Here is a 21,221-nt window from a genome sequence, read left to right on the forward strand (position 1 = left end):
CGTTGTAGGTCGCTCTATTGTATTAGGTAATACGTAGGTATTAATTTTAGCTATCATTTATCTGTAAATATATATGTGGTATATGTACACTTCACAGGCATGTTGTATATAGTAAGGCCACATAGAAACTAACATCTAGCACAGGTAAGGCTTCGCTACTTAGAATCCACAAATAAGATCCCTATATTAAGCCAAGTAGATTATTCCTAATATAAATTGTGTAAAATAAGCGAATGAAGGTTATTTATATGGTATGTATGTATATATGTCACTTTATTGCACATAAACAGGTATATGGTGGTACAAATGGTAATTCAATGTAGCAAGGGCATAATTACGACTCACTGGAATGGCCTGCAACTAGGGCTTGCAATTCGATTATTCGAATATTCGAATATTTTTAATTACTCGAAAAAATCTTTTTCATCGGCCATAGTTACAGTTTCTGTGTGTTTTGCCGGGTATTTTTTACAGTGAATGAGGAACGGTAGGTATCCAAATGCGAAGGAAATAATATTTTCATTGTATTATTCTCGATAGGCTTCGTGAAATTACATCTAAACCTAACTCGATTTCAACGTAAATAAAATCAAAAATTGATATTTTTATTGTGCGGCTAATGCTTTTTGTAGGACTGTGGGTACAGAGCAACGTTACGTAAGTTTTAAGTTAAAGGGTCATTCTGTTTATTCAGTAGGGTTACTACAAGCGTAAACGCACCTGCCCGACTAATTTAACCATGCGCCTTCAGGTGACGAATAATCTACCCAGTAGTCAGCCAACTTTTTTCCTTTAATATTCCAATATTATAATAGTCGACCATCAGGAATCAAAACTTGCCAAAACAAATAAAGCTAATATACATAGACACATACAATACATGCAATCACGCCTATTTCCCGGAGGGGTAGGCAGAGACCATGGATTTCCACTTGCTACTGTTTAGGGTGTCTAGTCCTGGCCTTTCTTCAAGATTTCCCCGATTTGATCAGAGAAAGTCTGCCGAGGTCTACCCCTTCCAGTTCCGTCTTCTACTTCTCCATTATACACTCTCTTTATTAGGCTTCTTTCACTCATTCTTTCCACATGTTGAATGGTTTGAGATGGTATCTCAACATACCTTTTTCAATTCTTGTCACTACATCTTCGTTCAGTCAGCACTTTTCCTTTATCACACTGTTCCTAATTCTATCTTGTAATCTCACACCACACACACTTCTCAACGCTCTCGTTTCCACTGCATCCACGTGGCTCTGATGCCTCTTCTGCTATACCTAACTTTCGCTACCATAAATAAGTGCGGCCACCAACATCCCTCTATGCACAGACAACCGTGCTTTTTGTGACATCTTCTGGCTGCTCATAAAAGCGTTAAGTGCCCCATCCACACGACACGATTAATTTCCAGCATTTACTCCCTTTCCATGTCTTTATCATGCTTACCGTCTCTAGTAAACAAAGTTCCCAGGTATACAAGCTATTTCACTTGTTCCACTCTTTCTTGACCAATAACAAATTTCACAGTTTGTCATATTTCCCCCCTTTCCAAATACCATTACTTTCGTCTTGCTTACATTTATTTCATTCCTTTCCCTTCAAAAGACCCATGCATTCTAGTTACCATCTCCTGCAACTCTTCACCCGATGATGCTACTCGTAGCAATACCAGGTCATCTAAAGAAGACATCTGACAAGTAACCCACTCATTCTCAACCCACATTTATCATTTCTCAAACGATGCAGTACAAACTACTGTCCTGAGTAGATAAAACAGCCACGGTGACGCTACACATCCTTGCCTAACACTCTTTTCGTTGCTATGCCACTCGGTGTACTATCCGTTTACTCTCACACAACCACTGGAATAGATCGGAACAAAATACAATTAAATGAAACGCTTTTTTATAGGCAACTGAGTGACTAAAAATAAATATTAAATTTAAATCGCAAAAATAATACCCTACTACATTTTTTTCTCTTACGTGTTTGGATGCTTATAATGTAGTTATAATAGTATTCATTCACGCAACGATGCATTTATACTAAAAGTTTTATCTACAAATATTGAATACGTCAAATTTTTGCGTTTCGACTCGTTTTTAGGGTTCCGTAGCCAAATGGCAAAAAAACGGAACCCTTATAGATTCGTCATGTCCGTCTGTCCGATTCTGTCACAGCCACTTTTTTCCGAAACTATAAGAGTTGTACTGTTCAAACTTAGTAAGTAGATGTATTCTATGAACCGCATTAAGATTTTCACACAAAAATAGAAAAAAAAACAATAAATATTGGGGGTTCCCCATACTTAGAACTGAAACTCAAAAAATCTTTTTTTATCAAACCCATACGTGTGGGGTATCTATGGATAGGTCTTGAAAAATGATATTGAGGTTTCTAATATCCAAAGTGGTAAAATGTGTCCCCCCCCCCCCCTCCGTAACTTCTAAAATAACAGAATGAAAAATCTAAAAAAAATATATGATATACATTGCAATGCAAACTTCCACCGAAAATTGGTTTGAATGAGATCTAGTAAGTAGTTTTTTTAATAAGTCATAAAATAAATATATTTTGTTTTTTCATCAGACCCATACGTGTGGGGTATCTATGGATAGGTCTTCAAAAATGATATTTAGGTTTCTAATATAATTTTTTTCTTAACTGAATAGTTTGCGCGAGAGACACTTCCATAGTGGTAAAATGTGTGTCCAAAGTGGTAAAATGTTGAACGAGATCTAGTAAGTAGTTTTTTAATACGTCATAAATGGTACGGAACCCTTCATGGGCGAGTCCGACTCGCTCTTGGCCGCTTTTTATAAAGGTGGTTAATCGCAGTAGGATGATAAAACTATTCAATTAAGTGGATTTCTGCAAAATATCATTAGTTTTTGCAATATTTTAAAATAGGTTTTGAATAAAACAATAAAAAAACCGATTCCCGGTCATTTTCTTATTTCTTTAAAATATTCGAATATTCGAATATGTCGTCAGAAAAAGTCTAATATTCGAATACCTGCAAGTTTCGAATATTTGCAATCTCTACCTGCAACTCCGAGACCTTTGAGCAGAGTAGGGTTACCTACTACAGATTATACCTACGAAACAGGGACTACTAAGATAAAACTAAGAGTGTATCTTGTATCTTGTAATTAACATTAAGAATGTATGTTATGAAACTTATGAAAGTCTAAGTAGTCGTGTAAAAAATGAAACCCATGTCCGAGCTTGACTACTATTTACTATTGAAAGAGGGTGTAAGTAATTAATTGATGATTATCAATTCTGAAATATTTCTGAACTCGTTTCAGTTTTAGAGCAGACACTATCATTTGGAATTACATTACTAATTATTCTGAGAGTACCAGCCTCGGTAGAGAGTACCATTTTGTACCATTTGGCGTTGAAACTCTAGGTCCATGGGGTCCCAGCGCGTACAAGTTTTTTGGAGAAATCGCGAAACGTCTGGTTGACGTAACTGGTGACCGAAGAGCTGGCGGCTTCCTCGCCCAACGTATCAGTATTGCGATACAACGAGGAAATGCCGCCAGCATCCTTGGTACAATGCCTCAAGGGCCTATTTTAGATATAAGCTAGTTATAGTAATCATCTGTATATATCCATTATGTATATTGTTATTATTATATATAAATAATCTTATTGATATATAGGTAAATAATCTTTACTTAATTTAGTCGTTATCTTTTATCTATTTTTTAATTTGTTCACTCTATATTATTTTATGTCTCTTTCCTTCTTGTCTGTTACCTTTCGTGATTTTTCTCACTCGATGGTCTCATCGGAAGATCAGCGATGGAAGCCACCAGCAACATGCTGAGATGAGGCCATTTCATGACACTTTATACTTTCTTTGTTTTTGTTATATCATGTAAGGGTCTTGCTAGACTCTTACATGATATAACCTAGACACCTACATACTAACTTATCTACACCCTGCACTAGTACTTTGTTTACATATGCTCCTAACTACTTATTCGATTTTTTTTTTGACATGACGCACGAAGATTTACGCAAATATTTTTATATGTGTATGTAGCGGGTACTAGTGGCTATCCATATATGTTTTTTCTGGAGGTGTACCTCCGCGAGAAGTAAAAAAATAAATCTGTAGAACAATAAAATGTTTTTTTTACACAATGAAGTATAAGTACATGACGTGAGTTAAAAATGTGTATATTGTAGCCTATTTTATTATTGTCAAATATAATTTTGTTTCGTTAATCTAACTTGAACAGTTTACAAAATATGCCACTTTCAATGATACGCTGATTATTTTACATTATCCTGAATAACTCGAAAACAAAAGAAGATCGAGGGCTGATATTAAGCATAGAGTGTTCTTAGGACTTGCCAGTACACCACCTGAAAGAATGACCAAATCCGTCGTTGGGGGCACCTCTAGTTCGCTTAGCCTGCTAGACCCTTTAATGTGTCTTGTTTGTGTTTACGAATAAAAATTATTCTATTCTATTCTAATTCCATTCCAGAACCTCCCCACGCTCATGTCAATATTCTGGAAGCGTCAGGATGGCGGGTGGACCTCAGTGTACCTTTAATATAAACCAGTGTACCTCTCCCTAAAACGAGATATAAGCCATTACTTCAAACATATCAAACTATTTTAATAACTTCATTACCCTCAGTCATTCTTCATTTCAAACTAACTTCATTACTTACCGTCATTCCTTCATTCCTCATTTCACACTGTCACTTGTAATGTCTGGCCCGTATTAGGAATGACTACGAAGAAAATAAAAAGAAATTTTCAAATACCTCTGAGCAATTCCATTGTAATACTGATAATAGGAGGCATTCAAGCGTATACAGAAAGGAATGACATTGCCCGATAGCCCGTCGGGCGGTGGGCAACATACCTGGAATTCGAAGGACGGGTAGACGGCCACGGTGTCGATGTCGGCGGCGCTTTCGCGCAGGACGGGGCATGCCTCCGATGCCTCCTGTGGAACGTGACGGAACACATACAGAGCACACACGGAACACACCTTCGCATATGTATTTTAAACGTGCCTTACAGAGTATGATTGGTCAATGCTGAAGTAAGATAAATTAAGATAAGATTTTATGTCTAAGTGTAATATAACAATATTTACTTAGTTACATGTAAACATTCTTTTGAAAACTCATATTAATATTTAAGAACTATAAATTTATTTAGATACGGTTGAAATGTCTTCAGAACGTTTTGAGCTCGTGTTTCAAATACAGGTAAAAGGGTGGTTGCTATACATCTTAAAATGTATAACAAGTAGCTATATGTGATTGGTATATAAAATGAAGTACGCGTGACAAAGTTATCTATTACTTATAAATTTCGCTTGCGTGATTGTACGAGTAGGTACACACATGGTAAAAAAAATGCATTCCCAAATCCAGCTTAGTCGCTGGGTCAAGTAATTTTTCCGTGACTGACTAGAGGAGTGTTCCACTAAATCATAAATCATAATAGTACTTACATAAATCATGGTTTCCGTGAGGAAGTTTGATCCAAGTAAACGTTATACTTACCTTTTCGTAGCGTATGGGTGGTACACGGTCAGAGAGCGACGGAAGTTTGACGAGGATATCTTCCGCAGCGAAATGTGCTTCTGCAACAATCAAAACAAAACTAAAATACCTATATATAAGTAAAAACTGACGCAGAAAAATAAGGGCTGCGAACGATACGAGTCAGTCGAATAACGAAGGACGTTATTGAGCATAATTCACACAGTAATGGGGTAGGAACAAACCGTTTACGACGTTTAAAACTTAAACAGAGTACGCAAAACCCTTTTTAGCGATAAGACTGCCTGTTGTTTACCTCTGCTTGTGTTGCTGTTTTTTTTGTATTGTTTTATTTTATTTAATTTGGAATAATAGTTATTTGTACAACAAGAGAGCAAAGTTTGATATTTCTTCGAGTGCTTGTTTTAAGTCCCGTGCAAGCGAAAGATTCTATAATATATTCACGAGCGTAGCGAGTTTCAACAATCTTTCAGGAATATAAACAATATAATTAAAATTCGGCACGATGACAACTGAAATTCTGCGAAATATGTAAAGTTGTAACGTATTGACAACTACTCTGAAATAACAATTATATATTTAATTTGGCTGGATTATATTACATCTAATTACATCCATTTGACAATTTCTTCAGTTCATTTTAGTGACAAGCCTGAAAAAAACGAAATTAATTGCGAATTGTTGTCTCATTCACTTAGTCAAACAGTAATAGTGTTGTGAATAAGATACCTTTTACCAAGCTCTTATTTTTGCCAGGCTTCTATTGTTTGTCCTTCTTCTGAGGAATTACGTATGCACTTTTTTGTCTCATTCTTTCAGCTAATGACGTGAAAGGGACAAAGACAATAGAATCCAAATACTTACTTCGAAATCGTGTATTAAGCCCCGCACGTTGAAATGTCATTCGAAAATAAAGGTCACTTGAATGTTGTTTTGTCTCACTCAGTGAGTAAAATCCGATTTTGCTCACTGTTTTTAAGCAGCAAATTACCCTTGTTCGAGCTGCTTACGTGAAAAGAGTATTTGTATTGTATTAGTATGATAACAGTAAAATAGAAATATAAGAGTGACATAAGCGTACTCTAAAGCGCATATAAAGAGTGTGCGTTTCTTATGTCGCATGTATTTGGAGCAAGCCACATATTTAGTTAGTTCGCGCATAAAACGCGAAACGCGCCATCTACCGGAAATACTAACACGCAAAGATTCTTGTGTTTTTGTTTTATGATGTAGAGTAAGTATTCAATTAATTTGTCTAACTAAACCAAAGAATACAATACTTGCTAGGAGAACTAAACTAATGACAAAAAATTAAAATTTACCTACCTAACTCGAAAGGTACACCTTACTAACTGAAAAGCTAATCACTGAAAACTTGAAAAGTAAGAAACTATCACTCTTATCTTAGGTATCTGAAGGATGCAACCAGGATAAACGAATGAGACTAAGGGCCAGGGCCAACCACATTTAGCGGACTGACCAACGTAATGCAGCAGCCAAAAAGTACCTTCACGCTCTTTACTTAGGGCCACTTGTGCGTAACAGGGTTAGCCAACTAACTCGGAGTTCATCAGTTAAACCAGGATTACTCTGTACTGTATAAATGGTTAACTAAATAACGTGCTAGTAATAGTCCTTAGGTAGGTATTACGTAGGTACTTGCACATGTCAAAGGATTTATCGCATAAATCTATGGCGTGCCGATGATATTAAACGTATCACACAAATTACTTACTTACTTTACTTACTTACTTGTAAATTTCGCGTGCCATCATATTGCGTGATGCACATTATTCTCTGAAACGTCTGTTTCGAGTTTTCTCTCTCTTGAGAGACTCAACTTTGTAACATCATACATGTTTGACATTGTAGGTTAGTCAACAGTTCTAGTCATTACCTTCACAAGGAGTTGAATAACATTTTTAACCATAGAGAATATACATCTGTATTGTATTTTAGTAATTATTTATTTTAAGATTATCATAATGTAATGTTTACGCAGGTATTAGCTGTTGTATTTATAAATGTTGTTATGTATTCTTCATGTAACTATATGATGTTACTACGTATAAATGTTGTATTGACTTGTAAAAGAGCCCTTGAGGCCTACTTGCGGAGTTTTTGAATTTTGAACAGGCACAGAGATCAAGTAAGTAGGTCAGGTACTTGGTTTTGCATGCATGTAGATATCTAAGCCACGGTGCCACTCGTGGCAAGCCGCTGCGTGTGCATTGTGATCTTGCTAATTGCCTTAACCTTAATTCAATAATTTCTCTATACCTGTGTTACTCGTCTCTTGTCGTCGTCAGGTCTTTAGTATATGATATACTTTATATTTGGCGCAAGACCAATCGAGTTATCACTAGTGCTCTTTTTAATCTAGGTAGGTATGAAATAACTTACAAGGAAAATTAAAAAATCATTTACAGTACATATGGGGCTACTTTATAGCACTAGTGCGAGAAGTAGCATATTACGTTACTGTGTCGAACATTTAAAGGGCCATATGTACTGTACAACGTTGTACGATACATGTGCGAATAGGTAATTCGCAACTCGTGTCGATTTAAAACACTCCCTTCGGTCGTGTTTTAATTTATCGCCACTCGTTTCGAATTTCCTATTTTTCGCACTTGTATCGTAATGTACTATATAAGTATTATGTTAGGTGTAAGTATGCATGAAATCAAAGTTTGAGTCTAAAGATACATAGTGCTCCTTAGTTTGAAATCTAGATTAGATGGCATATTAACTGGCCGGATAGTTATATAAGTTGCTCTATGCCACTGGATTGCCAAACGTCAACTTTTGACAAGGCATACAGCATAATAAATGGATTCGCGCAGCGACATCTGTTTCAGGTTTCGAACTACACAGCGCACGATATTATTTACTTATTTTGATCTTACATCTATTTTACAATCAATAACTTTGATAGCGAAATAGAGCAAATAAATTACAGATTTCACACGTGTATATACTTCTATATACGCGTTTATATATAGCGACTGTTTCTTTTCTTTCCAACTAATATCAACAACTCATCGAGAAAAATTCTAACAACCACAAACACAATTAGTTTGCGCTGTTTTATCACAGAGTTCCCATGGCTACCTCCTGTCTCCATCATCAGATCACCTCCATATCGTCACTATATTGCATTGTCATCCAATTTACATATATAAGTATGCATCATCTCAGCCCCATCGGAAATCGGGAAGAGGGTGAAATTTAGCTTCCAAGATTTCACTCGCACTACATTTTCCACTGTGAGTTACATTTTCCCCTGCGAGCTCCTGCATTTTTTCACACCACTGCCTTTCGTCTGGAAAATATAGCCAATTTACACTCTCCCAAGAAAACGATTTGATAGACATTTTCAATGTTAAAAATATGGTATCTGTAGCATACTCGTAACTATTCATACATATGGGTCTACAGCAAAGATACCTACTAGTCATTACTTAGCATTCTATTCGGAAATAAATAATCACAAATATAGATACTTATTTACAAAGGCATGGTATTTTAAAGATGTGATATTTTTCATAATAACTAGATACATTTTGATGGCCATCGTTTCGATATGTTTAGGTACTCTTAGGTAGTACCTATTAATACCTGTGGTACGAGTATAATACTGCATCTTAGTTGCGATATTTCATGTCTTGTAATCGGAGACAATTGCATGAAGAAAAATTGTTGCCATTGTGTAAATTTTCCCTGCGCTACGTTCTTTGTTACCAGGTACTTGGTTAATTACTCACACCAACACTACAAAACCAAATATGTACCTAATATATAAAACTGTCGTATTATACACTGTCAGACCACGCACAGCCTAAACTATAACTGATAGGGACCTCGAAATTATAACCGTATAGGTAGTATCTTTAGGTATGGGTATTCTACAAAATAAATTATTTAGTTACTCCACTAAGAAAAACTTTGGAAATTCAATCTCTTGAGGGGTTGAAAATGGGAATTCTACGTAGCCAAGTTGCGGGCGGAGATTAGTCTACTCGTACTTGCTTAATAAAAAATTGAGTTATGATGCACATTTACGACGTTTCCTTAAATCGTCTATTGTTAATATCTCTTTGTTAACTTAACAACCAGTAGCTCCCAAAGTATTCGTTGATCGTATTCGTATCGATCTCAAAGTACTATTCGTAAAGATATTCGAGATAAATAATGGTTTTGTACTAATTTACAAAACTACACAACTTGTTTCCCCTGATTGCTCATATTCGAGTTAATTCTCTTGAGCTACGAAGTAGTGGCGGTACGAAGTTCACCGGGACCGCTAGTAGTGTATAAAACGAAGTCCTCGGATGTGACTGTCTTTTCGCGGTAAACTCGTAAACTTCTCAAACTTCTCCGCTTTTAATACAGTTATTTTGTCGGATAGTTTAGGTATAACATCAGGTCTACACATCAAAAGAATGTAGTACAGCAATACAAAATTTGTATCGTATTCAGTCCCTTTTCCTGACTAATTTATCGTGTGATATTTTGTGTAGACTGATGGATATTCGGATATTTTTTATAAAGGATTGTACTATACTCGAAAGCAAGCCAGGCCGATGTCGATAACAAAGTACAGACGTCAGTAACTTGTAAATGGACATTCACCCTATCACGGGCCCTGGGTCAAACAATGGTCATGGTCAATACCAGCTGGCGTCGTGGACCTTATATTGTTGCATTATATTTCACGAATTGTCAAGAGTGTGGAGTGGACGATGACAATATCGCGCTGTATTATTGACAAGAATCACGAGGTTATTTTTTATTTCACAGGAGATCAAAGAGCTGGCAGCTTCCTCGCTCAACGCATCAGTCTAACGATCCAGCGAGGAAATGCTGCCAGCGTCTTCGGTACTATGCCGCAGGGGCCATATTTAGATTTATTATAGATTTATTTTAGTTGTAGTTTAGATTTAATTTAGTCATATTTTAGTTTTAGTTTACATTATTAATTGTAATAATTGCTTTTAAAAATTCATTTTATGATACTTTTACCAATAAAATCCTGTTTATTAACCTAATGACATATTCGGCTGTAAGTAACACCTTAGAAGGAGTAGCGTCGCGACTTAAGCCCCATTTGAGTAGGCGGCTTAAGAACTTGCATGCAATATTCAATACATTGCTAACTACAGAGTTCAATGAATTCAGTCGATCGACCAAATACCGCAATTTAACGAAAATAAAGCATGCAAGTTCATGAACCGTCTAAATGGGGCTTTAGGTAGTTTATTCTGTACATGATTGGTCATGACCATAATATTCTTAGTAAGAACGTCATAAAAAAGGGAATATATAGAAATTGAGCCCGTTGGCTATAGAACCTAAACATAAAGCTGACGGTATGATGGAGTCAATTACGTTATGACGTTTTACTGTTAGCGTTGAATAATAGCTATAAAGTTTGGTTGATTGCCAATTAAGTTTAATCTAGCAAGCGCTTATTCGATAAAATATAACGGATTCATAGTCTAGGAAACATTGTGCAGGTATACCTATTATGTTAATTGTGTATCGATGAGTTACTTTTTTCACATTGTCTATCTCTTAAATACTCATCAAGACGATGTTAACGCGAGCTCATAATCAATGAAATTGCGTACAAAGTTTCCTTTGACCAGTTTCGGAACCTACACATTGCATAGTTACTGAAGACAAGATAGCTGAGTTTCAGCTCAATCTCATATTGGGAACTTGTTCAAGAATTGACCTAACAAACATTACGAATGATAGAGTCTTGTAAAAAGTGAAATCGATTATTTTAAATATAGAGTCATCGCATCGATAGAAAAGTGTTCGAATAAGACAGATAGTAACTTAGTCGGCGGGCGCACTGCCCGGCTGAACTCGCGGGTGACTCGGGTGAGTTAAATGAATGCCGTCGGTTGCGACTCGATTGATATTTCCTGGTTGCGGTGATGCGTAGCTCGCCTATACTTCGTAGAACGTGCGTCAGATATCTATGATAAGCAATTCTAAACTCTATCGTCAAGTCATTATCGGCATCGTAACAGCTATTACCTTGCACGTTTTAATATATTGTACATATTATTATACATTGTACAAACGGCGCTTGAAAATAAGTAGAAACAATAGAAGTTATAAAACTTAATTGTATATTAAAATCACCTTTTGTTATTTACAAAACCCCCGCACTAATTCCTTCATCGATTTAACTTTCCAAGGAAGATTTCAGTGTCACTGAATATTTGATGAAGTATTTTATTACTTTTAGCTATCCATACTAAGCCCTATTAAGTATTATAAATGCAAACTTATTACCCAACTTTCATTAGGCGCTAAATATAAGGGTTAAAAGAGATCTATATAAGCGTTTGATTACTCCTGAGACTCTATTGACGTTCCAAAAATAGGAGTTATAGTAGCAAGCTGTAACCCCGTATTACTTACCCCCAGATTGGGCACACATTTTTATAACCTACCTAAGGTTAACCTACCTAGCACAACAGCGCTACAATAGCGTTAGAGGTTGAAATAAGAGGTAGAAGAGCGCTATAGCATTGCTATAATAGCGTTGATTAAATACTTAGAGGAGTTACAGCTGTCCTCATCTATTGAAGTAGTCATTATCAAGTTCCTTAAGCAACGAACGAGGATCGCAATCATTATACAGCCGCTGCGGTTGAGCGCTATTCTAACAACTATCTACCTAGCTATATGCTTACTAACTGGGCAAGGTTTCTATGTTAAGGATGATTCTTTGAGGATTTCTAAATGTATCTACTGCGAGAATTTTTAAATTATTTCCTAGCAACAAGCGAGAAATTATGTCAGTATTTAAGTTACCGATACCGAATGATGAATGATCTTTTTTCGTGTTTCTAATTATGAGAACAATGTATCATTAGAAGTCAGATACGTATAATCATAATCATTTATTTATTGCATTCATGTACACCATAATAAGAAACTACAAAGTAACAATACATGCGAAACATTAACCCTGACAGGGTGTTAGTTAAATTTTAATTTGAAGTACGAAAGTTTATATATATTAAAAAATAACAATAACAAAGAATGGAATTAAATGAACATAACACAAAAGCAACTCTAATTTTATCTAAAATCTACTCCTGAAATACTATAAAGATTATGAAAGCACACAGGATTCATTTTTAGCTAAGACATTTTTTCTTCTAAAAATTCAGCTATTGAGTAGTAGGCTTTATTTAAACACAAAATTATAACATTAAATCAGAAGTAAAATACAACATATTTTATATATATATTAAAAAATAACAACAACAAAGAATGGAATTAAATGAACATAACACAAAAGCAACTCTAATTTTATCTAAAATCTACTCCTGAAATACTATAAAGATTATGAAAGCACAAAGGATGCATTTTAAGCTAAGACATTTTTTCTTCTAAAAATTCAGCTATTGAGTAGTAGGCTTTATTTAAACACAAACTTATAACATTAAATCACAAGTAAAATACAACATATTTGAAAATTAATTTTAACAACTACAATTAAATATAGCCTACTACTCAATAGCTGAATTTTTAGAAGACAAAAATCTTAGCTCATAATGCATCATGTGTGCTTTCATAATCTTTATAGTATTTTAGGAGTAGATTTTAGATATAATTAGAGTTGCCTTTGTGTTATCTATCTAAATATATAAAAGAATAAACTGACCTGACTGACTGACATATCAATGCACAGCCTAAACCGCTGCTTCTACTAGAGATTCTAAATTTGACACGTAGGTTCTTTAGAAGGTCTAGGGTTGCACTAAGGAAGGATCTTTCAAAATTCACCCCCTAAGGGGGTGAAATGGGGGTCCAAAGTTTGTATGGGGAGACAAGATTAGTAAGACTATTTTATTCGAAACTTTACAAATTGTAAAATCTAACGAGGTGGACGTGAAATACAAATCCCCTGTTGGGGTGCGATAGGGTTGAAATTACTAAATATCAGTATGGGTGTCGTTTTTTGATACGTTATTTACGAAAATGGCATTGAAAGATTTATAATTTAATATTGTGAACATGAAAAATGTTGTAAGTATTTTTGCCAAATTGCAATTCAATCGGATCGGAGCAAATCGGTTGTAACAGATAGATTGACAGACAGCCACACGTGATCCTATAAGGTTTCTATTTTAGCTTTTGAGGTATAGAACGAGACCCGCGTTATCCTACTAGATATTTAAATTTGTATTTGGTGCCATCTCGATCGTCGTCAATCGGTACCTAACCTATTAAGGCGAGTGCGGGCAGCGCGGCGGGATGAGAGGAAGGAGTAGTCTTGTTTCGCGGTAGACCCTTAGATTTTGATGGATTGTGGTAGTGGCGCCCCCTGCGCAGAGTTTCACGTAATATTCCCTATTCTTGCTTTTTTCTTAGTAGGTTACATTTCCTTAGTACGCATACCTATAGTAGGTAAGTTTGTGTGGGTAGGTGTGACAGTTTACTTCAGTTTGTTATTTATACTGTAGGTATTAGATAGGTGTTTTTCATGCATTATTTTTACTTGACTTAAATCGACCGGGATATAAATCGTGATTACCTTTTATATTTTAGAGATTTAGGTATACCTTTTTTATAAACGCTTAAATACCCCCAACCCGAATTTTCGGGGTTATTTAGACTCCTAAAGTTCTCATTAATACTTATTAACTTGTAATATTTTGAATCTTTTGTTTTTAAATTTATAAATAAATCTGTATAATAAATATGTAAATAAATATGCTTTGAAACTTCTTATAAAGGCATAATAGCCGATTACAAATAAAAGTTATTTCAACGTTTGTCAGAATTCAACCCCTAAGGAGGGTTAAAAAGGGGTTAAAAGTTTGTATGGAGGTCAAATATTTTGAGTGCGAGACTTGAAACTTTGTATCCTAAAAGGGTTAAATAGAAGTTAAACATTTGCCTATAACTTTGATTAAATACGTGAATTTATTAATACCTGAATCTCATGAACAGGACGAGGTAAAGAAACGGATAAACTGGAAGTTCAGGAAAGTACTTACGCAAGTGTTAATTTAATAAATGGTCATTCTGATTCTGATATCGAGAACAACATTTTCACTTAGGGGCTTGAAACTTCGTAGGTTGTGGCAGACAAATCTCATGCGTTGTATAATTATTAACAAGTGATTAACCGTCCCTACAACGGCTACAACATACAAATCCACGCGTACGAAATGTATGTATATAACCAACAACATACAAATCCATGCGTTGTATAATTATTAACAAGTGATTAACCGTCCCTACTGCTGCTAATGTTCTATGCACGTGTATATAACCAACAACATACAAATCCACGCATACGAAGTCACGGGCAACAGCTAGTGCTATTATAAATGTGAATAGACCTGTTGTATGATCTTTTTTTAAATATCTCTATTTTTGGTTCAGGTAAGGCTACATCTGATTTCGGCGAGGGTTTGTATTAAATTCAAATAGGTTAATATGTTTACGTAAAATTTTTGCGGTTTCCAATATATACAACGAAGGGAAGGTTAATCTTCTTCCTTGTCGTATCGTCATGGCTGAGGGACGGGACGTGACGACTGTGGACACTCTTCACCAGTGCTCTCCAAGCCGCACTATCTAGGGCCCGGTGCATGCTAGCCTGAAATGTGGTTTTTGTCTCTGAAGTTATTCTGTCCGCCCAACGCATGGCCATACGTCCATCTCTACGCTTCCTTGGCATGCGGCCAGTGATTATGAGCTTTTCCAGACTAACTGGACCTGTACTGCTCAGATGGCCGAAGAAACCAAATACACGTTGGGTGCAAACAGTGGAGAGCCTCGTTTTAATATTAAGTTCATCGAAGAATAGATGCATTTGTACGGCGTTCAGTCCACGAGATCCGGAGCATTCTCCGCCAGCACCACATCTCCAGCGTATCTATTCTGCGTCGGGTTTCAATTTTAATGATCCAGGATCTAGGTTTCGGACGCGTACAGAAAGATCAAGCATTAGTCTGATCTTTGTTTTGCGGTTTATGCTTCCGTTTTCCCATATTTTCTCGAGTCGTTTCACCGCAGCTTTGGCTATCTGGGCTCTTCTAACCACCTCTAGGTCGCAGTCACCATCGTCGCTTATTTGAGATCCCAAGTACACAAACTTGTACCTATACAACCTCAAGATCGTGCAACTCATTGGTTCTCTCCGTTTTACCAGGACGATCGATAACCATCAACTTCGTCTTGCTTCTGTTGATCCTAAGACCATATTCATCGCTGACGAGCTCAATACTTTGCAGCAGGACTGCAAGTTCTTTTTCAGAGGCATTTATTAAAGTCGTGTCTTGTGCAAAACGGAGGTTATTGATTTTTTGGCCAGGATACCTGGATACCACCCTCCCAGCCTTTCAATACCCTTGTCATTATATGTTCACCGAAGTTAATACTTAAAGCCTAATGAAATAGGGTTTGCAACTGGCTGTTTCTTTTAATTTCACTATAAATGCATCATGTGCATCAACACTGTGTCCCCAAAGTAGGACGCCATAACATAACAATTACATATGTACAGTACATACATACATATGTATTTTCTTACTGATAAACATATGAAGTATTGATCAAATGTTCTATTAAAATATACAGATTATAGAGAGACATTAAGAAATCCAGAATGTGTAGTGTAGATTTTGATTTAGTAAATTTTCCCTATTTTGCGTCACATGTTATAATTTTGTGGTAATTATAAGTAGACTTACCTGGTTTTTGGTAAGTATTCGGAGATGCGCTGTGGTAGTAGCAGTAAGCTCCAAGGGCTGCCGCTAGGAGTAGGATAGCCAGAACTCTGCTGGAGAACAATCGGCAGCGGGGCACTCGGACCCTCATACTTCAACTGCCAACAAACAACATTATCTTACACTCCCTACTAACATTGTACATGCGAAAGTAATGCTGTCTGTGTGTTACCTCTTCCCTCTAAACCTGCTAAACCAATTTAGAGATAAGTTTAATTAATCATCTTCTTCTTCATGCAAGAAGACGAAGATAAATCCTGCCTGCTTGAACCCTTTGAAGGGGGTGAAATTTACTGGGGGTGCAGGGGATATGAAGGTACTCATTCTATTCAGTTGCAGGGAGCAGAAGCTAGTACATATTATATACAACAAAGGCATCCATCAATACGGCACATAAATGCAGGTAGATCGAAACATGACACATTTCCAATTCTGTAAAAGTGACAAAAGTGTATTAAAATTATCTAACTAATAAGAAATTTAGTTTTCAGTTTAAGTATTAAAGCGGAGTTATAAAAACTTCCTGTTCATTTTCCCAGTAATTATACCCCTATTCATTTAGGTACTCCTTACATTCATATTTCAGTGTGGGTAAGTTATTGCTTTTACGTACTTAACATCTTACAAATACAAATGAGTTCCATGCAGCCAAGCCCTCACACATATCCTTTACACATAATAATCTTAAACATAATAGTGTTGTCTTACCTACCACCCACCTCTGTTAAGTGGTGGATCTATACATCTATATTTACCATTGCAAGCCCCTACATCGTAATTTTAACATAATGATTAGGCTTGTTTTCAGGAATATGAATTTAGAGAAGATTTAAAGTAAAGGTACCTACAATGAAGGTTCACCAAAGTAGCTACATTCCCAAACATTGAGATCAACTTGGTACTATTGTATTATTTTAGATTTAGTACTCTTTAGCAACTGACACTGAAAGGATGAATTTTACTTAATTATAACTCTTACTAAATTTTTTTATGATATAGGAGGTTAACGAGCAGGCGGTGCAAGTCAAGTGACCGTCACCTTATAGGACCATTTTACACAGATCAACCTAGTCCCACTGTAAGCTCAATGAGGCTTGTGTTGTGGTCTACATTCATCCTTCCCTGGGACTTAAACTATTTCCATACCACATTTTATCTAAATCGGTTCTGTTGTCTAAGTGTGAAGAGGTAACGGACGGACAAAGTTACTTTTGCATTTATAATTTAGTAGGGATTGCTTGGTTTCATTTTTAATGTTTATAATGGAGTAGACAAATATTTGAGTTTGTGTATTGTTAATAATATATCTGCACCTAGCTGTATACAAAAAATAATATGTTTATATTTTGGCAGATTACCTCAGAACATTTCTACTTCAGGCAGCAGGTAAAAGAGAACTGGAAAATATCATAAGCTAATCCTAATTAAAGTCAATGTGGTGAAGACTGTCTGTAAACGAAGACCATCCACAAGCTCTTTCATTGCTTTTAACTCCTGTTGGTACACTTACAGACAGTTGGTAGAGCAGGGGTGATCCTGTTTCTTTCTGACTGTGTCGGTCTTCCCTTATAGGCGGTCTTCTCCACATTGACCTTATTATTAAACCATAGAGTTGAGGGCCTTGCAAGGCAACAGGCACTTCACATCAACATTTAAACTTCCTGTAAATATTGGAGTATTGGAATAACATTTTGTTCCAATACTTACAGGAAGATTAGTATTGGAATAAAATTTTGTGAAGTGTTGGTAGCCTAGCGGTAAGAATGTGCAACTATCCAACCGGAAGACATGGGTTCAAGCTCTGGCTCATTTTTTAGAACTTATGTATCTTCTTCTTCCTTGCGTTGTCCCGGCATTTTGCCACAGCTCATGGGAGCCTGGGGTCCGCTTGACAACTAATCCCAAGATTTGGCGTAGGCACTAGTTTTTACGAAAGCGACTACCATCTGACCTTCCAACTCAGAGGGTAAACTAGGCCTTGTTGGGACATAGTCCGGTTTCCTCACGATGTTTTCCTTCACCGAAAAGCGACTGGTAAATATCAAATGATATTTCGTATATAAGTCCCGAAAAACTCATTGGTACAGTCAGCGTCAAATACTTTGTAGCAGTCAAAGTGGCCAAAAAGTTATATATAGCCATACTAAATATATGGTGTACCGAACTATTTGGCCACTTTGACTGCTACGAAGTATTTGACGCTGACTGTACGAGCCGGGTTTGAACCCACGACCTCCGGATTGCAAGTTGCACGCTCTTACCGCTAGGCCACCAGCGCTTTTTTCAGAACTTATGTATGATATATCATTTGATAATTACCAGTCGCTTTTCAGCATAGGAAAGCATCATAAATAAACTGGACTACAAGGGATCCCAATAAGGCCTAGTTTCCCCTCTGGATTGAAAGTTTCGCCAATTTTTGCCATTTGTTGCCATGCGTACACCAGGCTCCCATGAGCCGTGGCAATAAACCAGGACTAATGCTAGGAATAAGAATTGGAATAAAGTATTATAATTCAATATTTTTAACCAAATCCTTAAATAAACACTATGGGACAATTTCGGACAAATCAACCTAGCCCTAAAGTAAGCTCAATAAGGCTTGAAATACTAACTTTTTCAGATGGCCATTCGTTCAATTTTGAAGCAACATCAATTAGCCCTTATACTAAGTGAATTTTCTATGAAACTATTGTGCAGGTAAAACATAATACACTATATAATTTATGGTTGGTATGGTGAAAAATAGATTAAATATTGTATTAAAGCATAAATAAAAGTATTCTTTAAATTATGAAATTACTAAAATAAAATAAGTAAAATAACCCTTGTCCATCTGCGTTTGTTTAGCTGCTAGCCAGTAGCAATAAGTTAATGTCTTAAACAGAGAAACAAATGAATTAAAAGAAAAATAAATACGTACCAAGAAATAAATCCTGTTCGTCTATGTAACAAAACATAGACATAATTACATTGTTAAATTCTTCATTTCTTTTAAGAAAATATCACCGATATCAACTAACTGAATCCGTATATCTAATAATGTTGAAGAATAAATAATTTTTACCGCAACTCTGTTGCGTTCGCTACCTAGTTTTCCTACAGACTACTGATTGGATTGGATTGTATTGTGTGATTTGTGTGTGAAACGAGCAGCGATATGCGAAATGCTTTCGCAATAATGTTTCCAGCCCTGAAAATTCAAAAATTGAAGGGTTGTGGTTGTCAATATGAATGCGCAATAAAATACATTATAGTATGTTTAGTAAGAACTTAAACCTTAGTTACTCAGCCCGCAAATGCCAATGCTTCGCATAAAACAAGAAGTTTCTTCACAATTTACACATACATACTGGATCAAATAGTACCGGATAGTAATGTCACTTTATGTTTATCAAAATTGACCCTTATCACTGAGTAAGACAGTTGCAGTTCTTTAGGGCGACTATGAAGTGACAACTGAGTGAATGTTGCTACCAGCCTACAGCTAAACAAAACATGTTAGAGTCAGACCAAGCTAACTCGGCAGCGATTTAGATAGCAGAGACAGTGCAAGTATTATTTTAAACGTCAAACTTCCTTAATCTATGACGTACAAATAACACTGGCACAGTCTGTGCTGTGAACCAGTTGCAGTGGATCAAACCTGGGCCATCGAAAATCGTTATCTGCATCTGCCCCCTCTTGTCTCTGGTGTTAAGATGGAGGAGGAAAGCCGGTCGGCCTCCCTACAAAAAGTGCCCGGCGACCGTGTGGATGTCATAAGAGCTTCACACCATCTTCACAGTATTGTATTCTTTGATCTTCACACATCCTAATTCCTAAGTAGGAACAAAGAAGGGCCTCTGTCACACTACACGAAATTGTGTACTGATTTCTTGTGAAAGTCAGAATGGCGGGTGTACTTAAATAAAAATAATTGAAAAGCATACCATATTTTTGTACCTGATTTGTACTATTTAGAACCTCCATTAAAAATTTTTTTACCTCACGGTACGTAAAGTTATCATCAAAAAAGCGGCCAAGTGCGAGTCGGACTCGCCCATGAAGGGTTCCGTACCATTTATGACATATTAAAAAAGCGGCCAAGTGCGAGTCGGACTGGCCCATGAAGGGTTCCATACTATTTATGACGTATTAAAAAAAAACTACTTACTAGATCTCGTTCAAACCAATTTTCGATGGAAGTTTGCATGGAAATGTATATCATATATTTTTTTAGATTTTTCATTCTGTTATTTTAGAAGTTACAGGGGGGGGGACATTTTTTCACTTTGGAAGTGTCTCTCGCGCAAAAGATTCAGTTTAGAAAAAATATGATATTAGAAACCTAAATATCATTTTTGAAGACCTATCCATAGATACCCCACACGTATGGGTTTGATGAAAAACATTTTTTTTTTAATTTTATGACGTATTAAAAAAAAAACTACTTACTAGATCTCGTTCAAATCAATTTTCGGTGGAAGTTTGCATGGCAATGTATATCATATATATTTTTTAGATTTTTCATTCTGTTATTTTAGAAGTTACGGGGGGGGGGGGCACACATTTTACCACTTTGGAAGTGTCTCTCGCGCAAACTATTCAGTTTAGAAACTACGGAACCCTAAAAAATGATATTAGAAACCTCAATATCATTTTTAAAGACCTATCCATAGATATCCCACACGTATGGGTTTGATGAAAAAAGATTTTTTGAGTTTCAGTTCTAAGTATGGGGAACCCCCAAAATTTGTTGCTTTTTTTCTATTTTTGTGTAAAAATCTTAATGCGGTTCATAGAATACATCTACTGACCAAGTTTGAATAGTATAGCTCTTATAGTTTCGGAAAAAAGTGGCTGTGACATAATCGGACAGACAGACGGCATTGACAAATCTATAAGGGTTCCGATTTTTGC

General features: G+C 36.1%; 1 protein-coding gene across 4 annotated transcripts in view; it reads right to left on the minus strand.

Moving 5' to 3' along the window:
• LOC133526837 (alpha-mannosidase 2) overlaps nucleotides 1–20,530 on the minus strand; it is a 43,902-nt gene extending 23,372 nt beyond the window's left edge. Inside the window, exons 1-4 of one of the 4 annotated variants that reach the window (XM_061863653.1) lie at nucleotides 19,387–20,530; nucleotides 16,284–16,417; nucleotides 5,545–5,624; nucleotides 4,893–4,976 (exon numbers count right to left, since the gene is read on the minus strand). In XM_061863653.1, coding sequence (XP_061719637.1) covers nucleotides 4,893–4,976; nucleotides 5,545–5,624; nucleotides 16,284–16,410 — 291 coding nt within the window. In that variant the 5' untranslated portion in view covers nucleotides 16,411–16,417; nucleotides 19,387–20,530. The other 3 variants (XM_061863639.1, XM_061863643.1, XM_061863661.1) reach the window with 3 other exon arrangements.
• Nucleotides 20,531–21,221: the final 691 nt, after the last annotated feature.

The sequence above is a fragment of the Cydia pomonella genome, chromosome 1 (genome assembly GCF_033807575.1).
Source record: "Cydia pomonella isolate Wapato2018A chromosome 1, ilCydPomo1, whole genome shotgun sequence".
Classification (NCBI taxonomy): Eukaryota; Metazoa; Arthropoda; class Insecta; order Lepidoptera; family Tortricidae; genus Cydia; species Cydia pomonella.